The sequence below is a fragment of the Oncorhynchus mykiss genome, chromosome 10, assembly GCF_013265735.2.
Source record: "Oncorhynchus mykiss isolate Arlee chromosome 10, USDA_OmykA_1.1, whole genome shotgun sequence".
Lineage (NCBI taxonomy): Eukaryota > Metazoa > Chordata > Actinopteri > Salmoniformes > Salmonidae > Oncorhynchus > Oncorhynchus mykiss.
The window spans coordinates 69,346,825-69,364,785 of NC_048574.1; the positions used below are offsets into that span (position 1 = coordinate 69,346,825).

Consider the following 17,961-nt stretch of genomic DNA (forward strand, 5'->3'; position numbering starts at 1 on the left):
ATATCTGAATTGGATTGATAGTTCCTTGACTGAGTGAATCATCATGACTGATAAGATGTTGCGTTCTTCTCTCAGAACAAGTCTCTACAGTTCAGATAAGGAGAGAACAGCTGTGGGGGAACTGCCAGCCTGATACAGTAATGTAGCCTGTATAGATGGTATGCTGTTGGAATTCAGGGTTGGTTAGGTTACTTTCTAAATGTAATCCTTTACAGTTACTGGTTACCTGTCCACAATTGTAATCAGTAACGTAACTTTTGGATGACCCAAATTCAGTATAATCTGATTACTTTCAGTTACTTAGGGGTAATTAGAGGAAGACAAGAAATATCCATCAAATGCATTTGGTGTGTCATCAGAGTGGTCTCTGGCGTGTGGTCAGACTCGTTCAGGTGGAACAAACTTAACTTCGCAAACATCCTATCTGAATTTGAAAGTTATCTGATTATAATACTTTTTGCTGGTAATTTAACTGATTACACTTACAGTTTTGTTGTAATAAAAGTACTCCCTAACCCTGTGTGTGTGTGACGATAACTAAGCAATATGTTATCCTTTGTTGGGTACTTGAATCATATTCAGTAGCAAGTAACAACATCAATAGGATATGGTTAGTAGTGGTATATCTGATCAAGGTTTTTGGTGAAATCACTTCATCAATTACAACTTTATTTTTTTTAAATGGCGGCGAAACAACCAAAGTCCTGGTAAACATTTTACTTTTCTAACACTGTCCCGCTTCAAAACAAACAAAAGAATTAAGAATATTATGTAATATTTCCATATTATAGCTATTTGTCAAAACAAGGCCTCTGGCACACTCTAAATTTCACAATAGGCTCTGTGCTGTATCACAAAGCACTGGCATGAGAGGGTTGTTTAATTAGCATGTATCAGCCTTCATGATAGATTTCCATGGGAAAGAGACTTCAGATAATGTTGCAGGCATGGGATGTCAACAGTGCTGTCCGTGTTCTATCTGCAGTGACTATCCTCGTGATATTATCTGATGACAAAGAAGGTAGGTATCATCAATATAGAGTTGGCTGTAACTATTTACAAATTGTGTTTTTTTTCTCAGAGACTTTGTAACGTGTTCTAAAGTAAACCTTTGTATGGGTTATTTTTGCCTTTATCAAGCTTTGTGATGTCATGATGTATTCTTCATAGAATCAACTCTTTCTTTCTACAATCTATCCCTAATGGTGATGTGATCTAATTAGAAACAAGCATACCATGTTACATAACTGCCTCTTGCAACACTGTATAAGTCCCAAAAGTCACCCTATTCCCTTGTGCACTGTTTTAGACCAGGGCCAATAGGGCACTGGTCAAAAGTAGTGGACTATATACGGAATAGAATGTCTATTGGGACGCACACATTGTGTGTAATGTCAAGAGATCTTTTCATATGATGTCATGCCATTAGGTTATCAAAAACATTATAGGTGAGTTGTTCATTGCCTTCAGTCAGAACGAAAAAAGAACAAGCATTCCTTTCCTTGGATCAAAACATGATCATTTTTAACCTCGACAGGCAAAGGTGTTACAAACAGCCGCAAATACACTTCACGACCAAAAGTATGCTTGTCGAAAATCTCATTACAAAATCATGGGCATTAATATGGAGTTGGACCCCCTTTGGTGCTATAACAGCCTCCACTCTTCTGGGAAGGCTTTCCACTAGATGTTGGAACATTGCTGTGGGGACTTTTCTATTCCATTCAGCCACAAGAGCATTAGTGAGATTGGACAATGATATTGGGTGATTAGGTCTGGCTTGCAGTCGACGCTCCAATTCATCCCAAAGGTGTTCGATGGGGTTGAGGTCAGGGCTCTGTGCAGGCCAGTCAAATTCTTCCACATCGATCTCGACAAACCATTTCTGTATGGAACTTGGGGGGCATTGTCATGCTGAAACAGGAAAGGGCCTCCCCCAAACTGTTGCCACAATGTTGGAAGCACATAATCGTCTAAAATGTTATTGTATGCTGTAGCGTTAAGATTTCCCTTCACTGGAACTAAGGGGCCTAGCACGAACCATGAAAAACCTCCACCAAACTTTCAAATCAAATTGTATTGGTCACATACACGCATTTGGCAGATGTTATTGCGGGTGTAGCGATGCCTGTGCTTCTAGTTCCGATAGTGCAGAAATATCTAACAAGTAATATCTAACAATTTCACAACATATACCCAATACACACAAATCTAAGTAAAGGAATGGAATTAAGAATATATAACTACATGGACGAGCAATGTCAGAGCGGCATAGACTAAGATGCAGTAGAATAGTATAGAATAAAGTATATACATATGAGATTGGTAATGCAAAATATGTAAACATTATTAAAGTGACATTATTAGAGTGACTAGTGTTCCATTTATTAAAGTGGCCAATGATTTTAAATCTGTGTATATAGGCAGCAGCCTCTCTGTGCTAGTGATGGCTATGTAACAGCCTGAAGGCCTTAAGATAGAAGCTGTTTTTCAGTCTCTCGGTCCCAGCATTGATGCACCTGTACTGACCTCGCCTTCTGGATGATAACGGGGTCTACAGGCAGTGGCTCGGGTGGTTGTTGTCTTTTAAATTGTCACTATGCATTCGGGCAGGTAGCATTCTCCTGGCATCCGCCAAACCCATATTAGTTTGTCGGACTGCCAGATGGTAACGAGTGATTCATTACACCAGAGAACGCGTTTCCACTGCTCCAGAGTCCAGTGGTCGTCGAGCTTTACACTTCTCCAGCCAACTTTTGGCATTGCGCATGGTGATCTTAGGCTTGTGTGCGGCTGCTCGGCCATGGAAACCCATTTCATGAAGCTCCCAACGAACAGTTCTTGTGCTAATATTGCTTCCAGAGGCAATTTGGAACTTGGTAGTGAGTGTTGCAACCGAGGACTGATTATTTTTACAAGCTACACACTTCAACACTCGGCTGTTCCGTACTGTGAGCTTGTGTAGCCTATCACTTCACTGCTGAGCCGTTGTTGCATCTAGACTTTTCCACTTCACAATAACTGCACTTACCGCTGACCGGGGCAGCTCTAGCAGTGCAGAAAGTTTACAAAATGACTTGTTGGAAACGTAGCAATAGCATCCTATGACGTTGCCACGTTGAAAGTCTCTGAGCTCTTCAGTAAGGCCGTTTTATTGCCAATGTTTGTCTATGGAAATTGCATGTCTGGGTGCTCGATTTTATACACCTGTCAGCAATAGGTGTAGTTGAAATAGCTAAATCCACTAATTTTAAGGGATGTCCACATACTTTTGTATATAATGTGTATTTTCACGTATCTTCATTATTATCATCATTGTAAATGTTCATCCATTTCTTATCCTTAACAGGTAAAGGTGTTACAAACTGTCACAAATATTTCCGCAGTGAGTATTTTCATTATCATCATCATAAATGGCCATTCATTTATTGTTGACTGTACAGTTTGTGTTTCAATAATAATGTAATAAACATTGTACTTTTAGTGGGCAATTCTGAACATGAACAATTGATCCATTCCATTCTATTTTGGTTCCTAGGGCTCCAGAAGCGATCTGAGGACGTCTGGTTCCTTGAAGGCTATCAGGTCACCCCGAGGGACGAGGAGAGGGGAGATGGGTGTAAGGAGTTCCAGCTAACCCCTCCACTCCCCCTCCCAGACCACCACAGCCTTCCCCCCTGGTGTAGCTCTCTCTTCCACTGGGGCATATTTTGTGTACCCCATGGTGGTCGATGTGGCTGGGAAGAAAATCTATTCGCCTGCCAAGGTATAGCAGGGCACACAGGTACAAGTCGTGCCCATGCCTGCTGGGAGCAATGTGCAGCAGTCTGGTAACCTGACAAGGCCTGGGTCCAACCAGTCCTGGTCATCCCTCAGTACTCTTCACTCCCTCCTGAGAGAGGGGAAGGGGAGCTATGCCCCACCTGCAGTGGTGGTGATCTAGGGTGTGTATACAATGCTAAAAGCTGTTAACTCTGCCAATGATGTCAAAGTGATGCTCAGTCTGTACCCTGTACCCCCCGCCTGACCACTCTGCCTGTCCCTGAGCCTGCCTGCCGTCCTGTAACTTTTCCCCATCTCTGGATTACCGACCTCTGCCTGACCTGACCCTGCCGTCCTGTACCTTTGCCCCTGTTGCTGTATAAACATTGTTACTTCTGAGGGCTTTCACCTGGGCTACTGCCGTGTGGGAACAACAGCCGGCCATATGCGCTGGTCTGGAGGGGGAAGTGGGGGAAGTGAGGAAGGTCTTTGATGCCCCGTTCTCCTTTTGGACGCTACGCTGGTGTCCGAGCTGAACATCCCCACTCAGCCCCTCTCCATTCCCATGGACGTTAGAGCACTGGACGGTCGCTCTATAGGCAGAGTCACCCAAAACACCACTCCCATCAACCTACGGGTGTCAGGAAATCACAGCGAGACTATCCAGTTCCTGCTCATCAAGTCGCCTCTGATTCCAGTAGTATTGGGATTCTCCTGGCTCGAACAACACAATCCCCTCATTAACTGGTCTACTGGTGCCATCATGGGCTGGAGCCCGTTCTGCCACGGCCATTTCCTGAAGTCAGCACAACCTGCCCCGGGACGTCTTCCTGGGGGCTCGGAAGGTACCCTGGATCTCTCCGCCATTCCAGCGGAGTACCAGGACTTCCGGGAGGTGTTCAGCAAGGCCCGGGCCATGTCGCTTCCACTTCACCGACCCTATGACTGTGGGATTGACCTTCCCCCTACCACCACGCTGTCCCGGGAACGTCTGTGCTCTCTGTCGGGACCGGAGACCAAGGCTATGGATACCTACATTGGGGACTCCCTAGCTGCTGGATTTATCTGTCCCTCTTCCTCTCCTGCCGGCGCGGGGTTCTTCTTCGTGGAGAAAAAGGATAAGACCCTGCCCGTGCATTGACTACTGGGGACTCAATGACATTATGGTTAAGGACCGCTATCACTCATCTCCTCGGCCCTCGAGCCGCTCCAGGGGGCCATTGTATTTTCCAAGCTGGATCGACAGAACGCCTACCATCTGGTGCGGATACGAGAGGGGGACGAGTGGAAGACCGCCCTCAACACGGCCAGTGGCCACTACGAGTATCTGGTCATGTCCTTTGGCCTCACCAACGCCCCTGCTGTGTTCCAGGCTCTGGTGAATGATGTTCTCCGTGACATGTTTAAACGGTTCGTCTTCGTCTACATTGATGACATCCTCGTCTTCTCCCGCTCCCCTCAAGAACACATGCTCCACGTCCGGCAGGTCCTTCAACTTCTTCTGGAGAATCAGCTGTTTGTGAAGGCGGAGAAGTGCGAGTTCCATCGCTCCACCATCCCTTTTGTGGATGACATCATGTCTGCTGGGAGTGTCAAGATGAATCCTGGGAAGGTGAGAGCAGTGATGGATTGGCCTCAGCCTACGTCCAGGGTGCAGTTGCAACGTTTTCTGGGGTTCTCCAACTTGTACTGTCGCTTTATCCGGGGTTACAGCACCCTGGCTTCCCCCCTGTCAGCACTCACCTCGCCCAAGGTTCTGTTCACGTAGTCTCCAGCTGCTGACCAGGTGTTCTGGGACCTCAAACATCGCTTCACCACAGCCCCCATCCTGGTTCATCCCACCACCCATCCCCCATCCCGTCATGCCCTTGACCTCAAGCTACATCCCTGCACCTTCTTCTCCCATAGCCTCAACGCCATGGAAAGGAACTACGATGTGGGGAATCGTGAGCTTCTCGTGGTGAAGATGGCGTTGGAGGGGGCGGAACAATTGTGTGGACTGACCACAAGAACTTGGAGTATCTCCGCACCGCCAAGCGCCTCAACTCCAAGCAAGCCAGATGGGCCCTGCTGTTCACATGGTTCAACTTCTCCCTCTCAAACCAGCCAGGATCCAAGAATGTCAAGCCAGATGCACTGTCCCACCACTATAACCCCACGACTACTACCCCGGAACCCGAGACCATCCTTCCCACTTCGTGCCTGGCGAGGGCACTCGGCAGCGGGTCAATAGGGAAGCAGGTCTGTGAGGTGCAGCGTTCCTGATGCCGTCTGCTCCGCAGTCCTGGAGTGGGTCTACTCTCCAGGCTTGCCTGCCCCCCGGGCACCCGTCAGGCCCTGGCCTTTGTGTGACAGCTCTTTTGGTGGCCTATTATGGTCCCTGACGTGTCCGCATTTGTCGCCGCTTGCACGGTGTGTGCACAGAACAAGACTCCTCGGCATGCTCCGACTGGCCTCCTCCAACCTCTGCCTGTCCCCTAAAAGGCACCTAAATGATTCTCAGACCATGAGAAACAAGATTATCTGATCTGATGAAACAAAGATTGAACTCTTTGGCCTGAATGCCAAGTATCACATCTGGAGGAAACCTGGCACCATCTCTACGGTGAAGCATGGTGGTGGCACTCGGAGACCAGGGATTGATGAACAGAGAGATCCTTGATGAAAACCTACTCCAGAGCGCTCAGGACCTCAGACTGTGGCGAAGGTTCACCTTCCAACAGGACAACAATCTCAAACACACAGCCAAGGCGATGCAGGAGTGGCTTCGGGACAAGTTTCTGAATGTCCTTGAGTGGCCCAACCAGACCCCGGACTTGAACCCGATCAAAAGTCTCTGGAGAGACCTGAAAATAGCTCCCCATCCAAACTGACAGAACTTGAGAGGATCTGCAGAGGAGAATGGGAGAAGCTCCCCAAATACAGGTGTGCCAAGCTTGAAGCATCATACCCAAGAAGACTTAAGACTGTAATCACTGCCAAAGGAGCTTCAACAAAGTACTGGGTAAAGGGTCTGAATACTTATGTAAATCGACATTTCAGTAAAAACCTGTTTTTGCTTTGTCATTATGGGTTATTGTGTGTAGATTGATGAGAAGAAGAAAAAAACAATGTAATACATTTTTGAATAAGGCTGTAACGTAACAAAATGTGGAGAAAGTCAAGAGGTCTGAATACTCTCTGAATGCACTGTAGGTGTGTCTCCTGATACTGGCAGGCATATGATAGACTTGTTTCTGTGGCTCTAGGTTTCCTCCAGTTTTTGTATTCAAAAGTATTAATTGTAGCCTTCAAGTTATCTGCTGTCTGTCAGGAATAAAACATATAACAGCCTCATGCATTACAGATTGCTCAATTTTGTAGTGTATAGAACATACTATATGAACATTATTTTCTTGGTAAATATGTTTTAAGTCACAATGAATCTCTTTTTAACTGTTGGCTGATAATGAATATTATATTATGAGTTATGACAAAATAAACCCTTGTGACGTCATAACGTCTGGATTTTTAGGCAGGAAGGCAGGCGGGAAAATACACCAAACCACGTCACAATTGATGTTGTCCAGTGTAAAAATATCATTGGCTACTCCACTGTCACGGGGGTTCCCTGCCTAGATTGCAGGGGTTAGACAATAAATATGAAGTCTATCGCTTTAAATTCCAATCTCTGATACAGCAGAGATCATAAAGTCTGTCAGTAGAGGGAGAGAAATATTATAAATTGCACCTGAAATATTCTTCATATTTCAGAGTATAGTCATTTAATCACTGTGTTCAATTAGATAGGTATTTCAAAAGGTAAGTTACCTTTTTTTTTTTTTTATATATAGATAATCTGACTAAGGATAACATTTTATTAATGGCTCGCTACTGTAGTTGTTCTCGGGAAAAAGTTAACATTTGAGTTAGTGAAGATCTTTGTTGGCTCACTGTACAGTATGTGTCTTCAATTAATTTCATGTCGACAATTTGAGTTAAAATGGAATAAACAGGCATGGTATCATGTGATGCTAAACCCCGAATTTGACCGTGTTCAATTTTATTTTTCTCATTGACTAACTAGCTATAGCTAAAAATACCTAGCCAGTCGGCCTTTGTATTATGTGCAATGCTAACACGAGCACTGGTGTCGACACTATTGCTTGCTAACCAGCTCTGTTCAAGAAAAACTTGCCTGCCGGTGCCAGGATTTAGGCACTTGCACGAACGTGTTAACCGGTCAGAATAGACCAATGTGTATTGGCTAGTTACAAAGTGATTGTTGCTAGCTGTTCAACGTTTCTAATTCATGAAATTGAGCCAAATGACTTTGCATCATTAAAGTGTTGATGCATGTTAATACACGAAGGAAAACTGATAGGGGTAAACAAAGTTGTCAAGACAAGGTAGCTTGAGAAAAAGCAACGACGCCACAAATCTAGCTTAGCGCCATTAGCTGCCTAACGTTAGCAAATGTACTAGTTTCACTATCATTTAATTAGCAACCGGTACGGACTTTTCTGTGCATTTTGTTGATTAAAATGTATACTTAAATTACATTAGAATATTGGGGGTAATGCTATTTATCAATGCACGCAGTGTTAACGTGTTGGCTAACTAGGAGCTAGCTAACGAGTTTTCCCAAATTAGCCTAGCACCAATCTAGTAGGAAGCCAGCGTTAGCTAGCTAATCCTCGTTTACCTTACAAGTATGCTGCCCTAACTAGTTTGCTAAATACACTTCCAAATAAGACGAGGCCTCTTTCAAAGCATTTGGAGTTGGTCTACTATTTCTAGCAACATGTGTTATGTCTGGTATCAAGGCCAGGGAAATGATTCGACGATGCCACACAAATAGACATCCAGCTACGACGGAGTGCTGTACCAGGTCGTGGGAGGCCTTCCGCAGTTTCCGTCACAATAGGCCTGGCTACTTTCAAACAAATTAATTTAACATTAACCTCATTTGTTCATTTGATTAGTAACATATGTTCAGACAATCTCTCAACTCTTCTGAGAACGTCTCGTTGAAGTCGACCTATGCTTTGTACCCCTCTTTTGTGTCCGGGTGGATAAACGTGATGGCGCAGTTGCACGCTAGTGTGTGCTATCAAAGTAGGTAGTTAGCTAGCAACGATAAATATGTATCATTTTAAAATGTGAACACGAACAACATGGTGCATTGTCGTTTTAAAAATCAGTTGAACGCATCGACTTTGTCTTCATATTCTCAACTAATTTCAAAACTAGAAAGCAACGTCTTAATAACCCGTTTCTGTACATAATTTTTTATTAGCTCAAATTTGCATGCAAATATCATTCATGAACGATTCATAAGTTGCTCAGTTTTCCATTGGTCTCATTCGGGTATTAACGGTTGATATTGTACATGTTGCCTCAATTATGTCCAATAAGAATGAGTTGTCATGGCTTTATTTTCCTTCTGCAATGCTGACCTGCATGTTCTTAGGTCACTTCAAAGTATTACTTCATATCAAGATTTAAATGTTTTGTTAATGTTCTGTTTCAGCACTTGATATTGATTACCAAAGAAATGGTGATGGAGAAGCCAAGTCCCCTGCTTGTAGGGCGGGAGTTTGTGAGGCAGTATTACACACTCTTAAACAAAGCACCCGATTTCCTGCACAGGTACTGACCGATTTGTCTAGATTGAATAGCCCACAGTATGTGATAACCTTCCATTGCTTTATGTAGACCTGTGCCAGCAGGACTTTAAATGTCTCTGCTTTGTCATGACAGGTTCTATGGAAGGAACTCCTCCTATGTTCATGGCGGACTTGACTCCAATGGGAAGCTTGCAGAAGCAGTGTATGGCCAAGCAGTAAGTGTCAATAACCTAAATCAAAGATCCAGATGACAACTACCTTTTTTGAAAAATCTAACAGTCAAGAGTCTTCACTCGGGATGCTTTTCATGCAAATCTCAAACAATTTAGATGTTCAAATATTTTTTTAGAACCTTCCAAGTGCTGTGATGTAATAATGCAGGAAATGTGATTCTATTATAAACCACTCCTGGCCTTGTGATTTACTTCTAACTGTACTTCCTTCACCCTACCCAGGAAATCCACAAGAAGGTCCTGTCCCTGCAGTTCCAAGAATGCCACACGAAGATCAGACACGTGGACGCCCATGCCACGCTGACTGACGGCGTTGTGGTCCAGGTGCTGGGTGAGCTCTCCAACAACGGCCAGCCGATGAGGAAGTTCATGCAGACCTTTGTGCTCGCTCCAGAGGTGCGTAGTACGGTAGGCTAAAGGGCGGGGCTCACTGCACACACTTTACTAAGCATAGGCTAGTTGTCATATTTTAATTGTCACTCACTGGGAATTTTGGATTGTGTTCAGCAGTCATGAAATGGTAGAATGAATTGAAGTGGAGTGACTACCTGCGTTGTGTTCAGTAGGGCTCAATGTTCAGGAAGTACCTCCCTGATTCACTCTGTTTCAAAACATTTCATGCCTACTGAAAACAACTCTGCACTTTTTCTTAGTTGAGGCGCTTCATAATCTATGAGGGTAAAAGCACATTTTCGTCAGCTAGTGCAGCACAAATAATAATAGCTTGTCTGGCTATTTCCACAGGGCTCCGTGGCAAACAAGTTCTACGTACACAACGACATTTTCCGCTATGAGGATGAGGTTTTCGGCGACTCTGAGGCTGAACTTGATGAGGGTAAGAAATTCTGCACTTTGTCCAGTTAAATTATCTTCAATGTTGACTTTGGATGTCAATTTGTTTATATGGTCTGTATACTTTGTTTTTTTAATCAATGATACCTCAGAATCTGAAGAGGAGGTTGAGGAGGAGCAGGAGGAGAGACAGCCGTCCCCAGAGCCACTCCAGGACAGTCCTAACAGCACTACCTACTACGAGCCTCACCCTGTCATGTAAGTCTATGCCATGGAGACCACCATGCCAGTTTGACAATGATGGTTAGATCAATGGTGACTAGATGTACTTAATGTTCTGTTTTAGAGAAATTGCATTTATGTACAGGATGTGCACTGCATTAAAAAACAACAAGTAAACATAGCATACAGTTGGTATGTACACTCACCGGACAGTTTTTGGTACACCCATCTAGTACTGGGTCGAACCTGCTCTTTGCCTTCAGAACAGACAGAATTGTTTGGGGCGTTCTACACGGTATCGGAAACGTTCCACATGGATGTTGGTACATGCTGACGGCGACAGCATCACGCAGTTGCTGTGGCTTGTTCGCAGCATGAATGTACTGCCGTCTAGCCCATTCCAGATGGTCTGTTGGGTTGAGGCCTGGGGACTGCGCAGGCCACTCAAGTAAATTAAACTCGATGTCATGCTCCAGGTGCTGTTTTTCCACTCCTTGATTGTCCAATCTTGGTGACCATGTGTCCACGAGCCGCATTTAGTTTTTACCTGAATGGTGTGGAACCCGGTGTGGTTGTCTGCTGCAATAGCCCATCTATGACAAGGATCAACGAGATGCTGTTCTGCACACCACTGTTGTACTGCCCTGTTATTGATCTAATTGTGGCCCGCCTGTTAGCTTGCACGATTCTTTCCATTCTCATTCTACCTCTCATCAACTAGCTGTTTTCGCCCACACGACTGCCGCTGACTGGATGTTTTTTTTCTTTTCTGTTTGTCGCACCATTCTTGGTTTACTCCAGACATTGTCGTGTGGGAAAATCCGGCGGCCAGTTTCTGAGATACTGAATTTGGCGCGCCTGGCATCAATGATCATACCACGCGCAGCCTTAAGTCACTCGTTTTGCCCATTCAATTGAATAGTAACTGGATGCCTGTCTGCCTGCTTTATCTAGCAGGCCACATGACTCACTGTCTGTCTGTAGGAGCGGTCCATTTTCATGAACGGTGTGGGGTGCCAATTAAACTGGCCAGTGAGTGTACAGTTGCATCATATTTGTGTCAAGAAGAAATGTGACCGAATCCAATCATATTGAGCTTGTATCTGAGTTTATAAAAAGGTACATCTAGGCAAACGGCTGTAGAAAACTTGACTGATTTCTGCTTCATTTAGCAATGGTGTTGAGGAGCCTATGGAGGAGCCGGCTCCAGAGCCTGAGCCCGAGCCTGAACCGGAGCCCGAGGTAGAGGAGCTGAAGCCTGACGTGGAGGAGAAGGTGATGGAGGAGCTGGAGGAGAAGGCCCCCTCCCCGGTCCCAGTAGAGTCCCCACCCAGCACGCAGGAGGCCCCCAAGGTTTGTCCACTCTCCTGGTACAACAGTGCTATGACCATTTATAACATCACAATAACATGCAGGTTGCATCTGAAATCACACTGCTGTTCTATATAGATCGCTGGTCAAAAGTTCACTATAGAAGGAATAGGGTGCCATTTCAGAAGTAGCACTATTGCACGGATTACTGTCAAGATATCTGCCTTTCAAAATCATATTGTACTGTGTTCTACTGATTGGCACGGTTGAATTCTGACTGAATTCCTGGCAGACCTTCTCCTGGGCCTCGGTGACCAGTAAAAACCTGCCTCCTAGCGGTACAGGACCCTCCTCTGGAATCCCCCCCCATGTTGTTAAAGCACCAAGCTCACAGGTAACCCCTCCCCCTGTGTCTTGTGTGTGTCTGGGCTGAGTGTTGTCTGTGGTCAAGTAGGTCTCATCTCCTGTGTGTCGCGCTCCTTTACAGCCCAGAGCGGAGACCAAACTTGAGAGCCAGATGGCCCCTCTCCGGGGACCCCGGGACCAGCGCCCCCGCGACAGACCAGCCTTCGTACAGCGAGCCTCCAGACCTGGTAAGCCCGGTGGGACCTAATGGCAATGTTTTTCTATAGACGCACTGTCTATACGCGCAATATGCTCTTGGTTTTAGGTCTGCTTAGTTCTCAACACGTCACGGGTGCTCACACTTCTATAGTCTTTATTATTTACACATGGGTTAATGTGTGCACGTCTCTGTCACTTAGATGGTGTTGCACCTTCAGAATCACAAACTGGGAAACCCCACTTCAGTTTTGTCAACAAAGGTAATAAAGCTGTGACTTTGTACTAAATGTGCTCTCTTCAGTGTTGGTACAGAGTGACGGTGCAGATGGTAGCTAATGACTTCTCCTGACTGCAGGTCGGGGCGAGGCGGACCCCGGTGAGATGGACAGCAGGAGGATCATCCGGTACCCAGACAGCCACCAGCTCTTTGTGGGCAACCTCCCTCATGACATTGACGAGGCAGAGCTCAAGGACTTCTTCATGAGTAAGCACTCATACACATGAATGGTTATTTAGCCATGCCATTTTCTGGTTGTTCAAAGTATCAATGGCATTTAAATCAATAGAATTGTGTGCGTTTGGAACAGTTTACATCTTCCAACCTTTTGTTAAGGTGTGACTAACGAGGTAAACTCCAGATGACGTAGCAGGAGAAGTGTGTATGATTTTCGGTATTTGGAATTGAAAACTAAAATGTCTTCCTTCAGCTTTCGGCAATGTAGTGGAGCTGAGGATCAACACCAAGGGAGTCGGAGGAAAGCTGCCCAACTTTGGCTTTGTGGTCTTTGACGACTCTGACCCTGTCCAGAGAATCCTGGGGGCGAAGGTAGGGGGGGCAAGTACTGACTTCATCATTATCCCCCTCATTCACACGGGTGTTTTGGTGGCACACGACTTGGTGTTGTAAATCACTACCTATGGGTTTTATGCACAGTATCCTAATCCCCAAATCTCTAGCCCATTTTCCCTTTGTTTGAATCTCAGCTATAGGAGACTGAGTATTCAAGGTTTTACTGGAGCAAAATGGTGCTGGGGGGGTGCTGACTGGAAATTTGAAGCCCTCCCGTTGTCCGCAGAGACAACATTCAGCTTGGCTTATGCTATCTGAGTCTCAAACATTCTAACAAAATCAATGGGGTTCCCATTCTCTGACAAAAATACTCCTGAATGTATCATTTTTGGAATTTGATTCTCCCTGACTCTTGTTTTTGGTGATTTGTTGGTTCTCAAGGATCCTAATTAAAAAAATAATATTGGGGGCTCTTGTTTTAGCTTTCTGGACATTGGTGGCCCGAAAACACTTAGGCAGGTCTTCTCCTAAGACTTTTCTATGCAGGAAAACTACAAACACAATCGATACAACCAAAGATTCAACCAATAGGGTTTTATGACGTGCAAACCAGTGAATGAGAAGGATCGTGAAAATTGTATTTTCTTAAGGTCCCCTAATCACCTGCCAGTCCTGTATTAACGGTCCCCTCTGTCCTGTAGCCCATCATGTTCCGTGGCGAGGTGCGTCTGAACGTAGAGGAGAAGAAGACCAGGGCGGTGCGTGAGCGGGAGGTCCGTGGCGGAGACGACCGCAGAGACATGGGGAGACGTGGCGACAGGGGGCCCGGCGGCCCGCGAGGAGGCATGGTAGCCGGCAGCGGGATGATGCGTGACGGCAGGGGCCCACCACCCAGGGGCGGCATGGGTGCTCCCAAGCCCGGTCTGGGCTCTGGAAGAGGAGCAGGAGGATCCGCCGAGGGCCGCTTCACCACCCAGCGCCGCTGATAGTGCCACCTGCAGTTCGGAAGTAGTACCACGTTCTTCATCTTCTACCGTTCTCGTTAACGAAAAAATCTACATGTATAAACGTATATACTTTTGTTTGTTTATTTTCGTTTCGGTAAAAAAGTATTTTTGGCTTTGGAATGTGACAGACTGTCAACTATTTCTTCTTTGATGTGACAGACAAAAATGAGCAAACGTCAAATTTGCATTTTCGCTTTACTTAGCTGTGAGCTGAGCGTACTTTTCCAGTGTTGTCAAGAATTCACAAACATTAATTTGTAAATTTGAGGAAAAGCAACCAGGAGTAATCTGCATCGTTATAGGAGGAGGGACTGATAGACTTTTACCTACGATAATACAGCCCATCATTTGGAATAGAGATTATTACGCCTCGACTTACCAGGGCGCTACGTCACGAAACCCCTCTTAATGCACATTTTATATGTGGGAGTTCTCTGCCCGTTACTGTTGGAAAAGCATGAGGTGAATTTCCTGCTGTGGGGGGGCTTGCATTTAGTTTTTTCCTTTTCAAAGGACACTGCTTAAAACAAATTGCATAATGCACTCATCAATATGCACTAATGGGTACTTTTGTCATGTTACATTGACATCCTGGGATCGCAGCTGGTTGAGACATCTACTGTTGTCTCAAAGCTAAACGACGTGACAAGGCAGGCCTCCACTTCAGGCCTGTTTACTGTGACCAATATATTTCTCACATCTTTCATCTGCGAACCTATAACTATGCTTCAATTACTGCTGGAATACAACATACCAATCTACAGAATGATTATTTTCCTAAATGAATTTAATAAAAAGCTCAAAGTTCCTGGACTTCACCGACTGGGGAAATAAAAGGATGGTCCACAGACACAACCCAAGCTGACCAATAGGAGAGTGGTGGTGATAATGTTTGGAGACTCGCTCCCTATTGTTTTTTATTTTATTTTCATGCATTTTTTTTCTTTTTTTTCTCCCCTACCCTTGCCAGAACCGTGAAACTGGGGTTCCTCTTCTCCCTCCATTCCCCGTCAAGTGTACGGAGGAACATAATAAATGTACAGCAAAAATCATAGTTCACTGTATGATTTAATTCTCTTTTTTTTTCAACTTGACTATAAAAGCATGATGGTGCCTTCTATTTCATCTTTCCAGTCTTACTAGTGAGTTGAGTTCGGGGTGTCCGGTGTTGCTCCCAGCTCCAGTTGAACTACTCTACCTACTGAGGCCAGGAGAATTTGCAGTGTTCTTCACAGGATTATAACGTTTTTCTGGTGCACATTTCACTCTCCCATAAGTACTGTTGAACTACCTAAGATGATGTGCTGCAAGTTGTGCATTTGTTTATAGTATCTGCTCTGAGGGTTTGAAGAGACTAGAGAGACAACGGGTGCCTGAAGTTTTAATGTTAAATGTCCCAGAGATGCGTTATGTTAAAGAAATGACTCATTGGAACATACTAGTCATGTGATTCTTGGTTAGTCAAGCAAATGGGATCAGTTGAAGAGTTTGGATCTGCAGTATTGACGAGCTGTTTGCTTAGTAACTGTAACGGACAGTGAAAATGAAATGCCCTCTTAAAGGAAAACGTTGTATTGCACGGCTCAGACATGGGCTACTAGACAGTTCTCAATCGGTACGGTCAATTGGAGCAGCATGGTCTTTGTCTCGAACGGTGGCATAAGCCCTGGATCCAAGGGCATCCGACTGTTTCATCAACAACAAACATTTTTCGTTGGCAGCAATTTTTGTAAAATGGTAATCTTAGGTGTGGTTTAGCCTTAGTGCAAACTTTATCTGGGATGACACTCACTTTTTTAAATCCATTTATGCGTTCATATTTTTTAAATGCTGATAATATTCAATGTGCTGTGTACCTATTTTTTTCCCACTAAGGCAAAATAAGAAAAATAAGATTTCTATACCAGTACTCTGCCAGTGAAATGGGAAGTGTTATTTTTGTGACTGTGAAAGGGAAGACCTCGGTTTCAACCTGGAATAGAATCGGGGAGGAGAAATGACAAATATTTTGCACTTCTTTTTTCTTATACTGGTCTTCTTGCACTGAAACGGAAAGTTAAATCTGATGTAGCGCCTTTTCCAAAATGTCGTACTGAGGTCTTCCTTGTCAGGTGGTATTCTGGGACAATCTGTCACAGTAAAAACACTTTTCCCATCCTACCCCCTTTTCTGACATTGCTCTCATAATTAATTTTCTCGTGGCGTGGGCCAGCTTAAAAAGCCAGTCACACTGGTGGAAATGCATGTACCTTTTGGTTGGATTGGAGCGACGTGCCGAACACTGGTGTGTGTGTGTGTGTTATGGGAAGAGGTCATTTTGAAATTGAGCCCCTTTCTCCAGGAACCCATTGTTGGTCACTGCAGAACTACATCCCTCCCCATGTTTCCACATATGGACAAGTTTCACAGTTGCCTATATACTCATAATGTGAGTTTCATATTATGGCTAAGAAAAGGGCACTTACTGCGATTTTACTTTTGCAATGGGCAACAAGGGCGAGGAGAGTTAGCCGAGTGGAATGCCATCATGCTTTCTGGCTAGTTTTCTGAAGTCAGTGCTTTAAAACTCAGTGGTGTTAAAACGTTTATTGGGAGCAGATTTGTACTTTTATTTTTTTTGCTCTGAAATTTCAGTGAAACCCCCATCTCTACCCCCAAGTTTCAAAGGACCCCCTAAAGCAAAGGCTGTAAACTTTTTCCACTGTTGAAAAATGCTGTAGAGTGGATTTAAATGTATATCATTCCAGTCCTCTTTTCAGTGGAATAGGATTTCCTTCCTGGCTTTAGCAAGTGTGGTACGCTAAGCAGTCAGTTGGTTGCCATCTTAATTTACTGTGTTTACCTTCTACTTGTTTGCTAGTAGAAACAAAAAAATGTGTTGCAGATGGAGCAAATTTGTTTTAGTTTTCCATTTTGAATGTGTTTGGACTTAACATACAATAAACTACTGATATCTGCACCAGTCATCACGGTTGTCATGTTTTAAGGGGCACAGCAGTCAACCAAATGTCGTAAAAGACAAAAGTTGGAAATGCCCCAAGATGTTGGATCCTACTTGAGAATATTAACAAAGCCAGACGTAACGTGGGTCTCGACTATAAAGAACAAAAATATAAACTCAACATGTAAAGTGTTGGTTTCATGAGCTGAAATAAAAGATCCCAGAAATGTTCCATGTGCACAAAAAGCTTATTTCTCTCAAATGTTGTGCACAAATTTCTTTACATTCCTGTCAGTGCGCATTTCTCCATCCACCTGACAGGTGTGGCATATCAAGAAGCTGATTAAACAGCATGGTCATTACACAGGTGCACCTTTTGCTGGGGACAATAAAAGGCCACTCTAACATTTGCAGTTTTTTTACTGAACATAATACCACAGGTGTCTCAAGTTTCGAGGGAGTGTCCAACTGGCATTCTGACTGCAGGAATGTCCACCAGAGATGTTGCTAGATAATTTAATGTAAAATTTCTTTACCATAAACTGCCTCCAACGTTTTAGAGAATTTGGCAGTATGTCCAACCGGTCTCACAACCACAGACCATGTGTATCCACGCCAGCCCAGAAACTCCACATCCAGCTTCGTCACCTGGCTCCCCAGTGGGTGGGCCTATGTCCTCCCCACCCATGGCTGTGCCCCTGCCCAGTCGTGAAATCTTACATGAACTGTA

The 17,961-nt window shown here is 44.6% G+C and overlaps 1 protein-coding gene across 8 annotated transcripts; it reads left to right on the forward strand.

The window, feature by feature from the left end:
* The first annotated feature begins 7,405 nt into the window (after nt 1-7,405).
* LOC110534547 (ras GTPase-activating protein-binding protein 2) lies at nt 7,406-17,255 on the forward strand. 8 transcript variants are annotated; one of them, XM_036933702.1, is made up of 13 exons: nt 7,406-7,563; nt 9,275-9,393; nt 9,505-9,586; nt 9,827-10,012; nt 10,349-10,439; nt 10,549-10,654; nt 11,791-11,971; nt 12,222-12,323; nt 12,417-12,522; nt 12,694-12,753; nt 12,849-12,977; nt 13,201-13,328; nt 13,985-17,255. In XM_036933702.1, exons 2-13 carry the CDS (start codon nt 9,299-9,301, stop codon nt 14,267-14,269), a joined length of 1,551 nt encoding a protein of 516 aa, XP_036789597.1. In that variant the 5' UTR covers nt 7,406-7,563; nt 9,275-9,298; the 3' UTR covers nt 14,270-17,255. The 8 variants fall into 8 exon arrangements, with proteins under 8 accessions (XP_036789597.1, XP_036789598.1, XP_036789599.1 ...); XM_036933703.1 differs by having other exon boundaries at nt 13,201-13,319; XM_036933704.1 differs by having other exon boundaries at nt 9,827-10,000.
* Nucleotides 17,256-17,961: the final 706 nt, after the last annotated feature.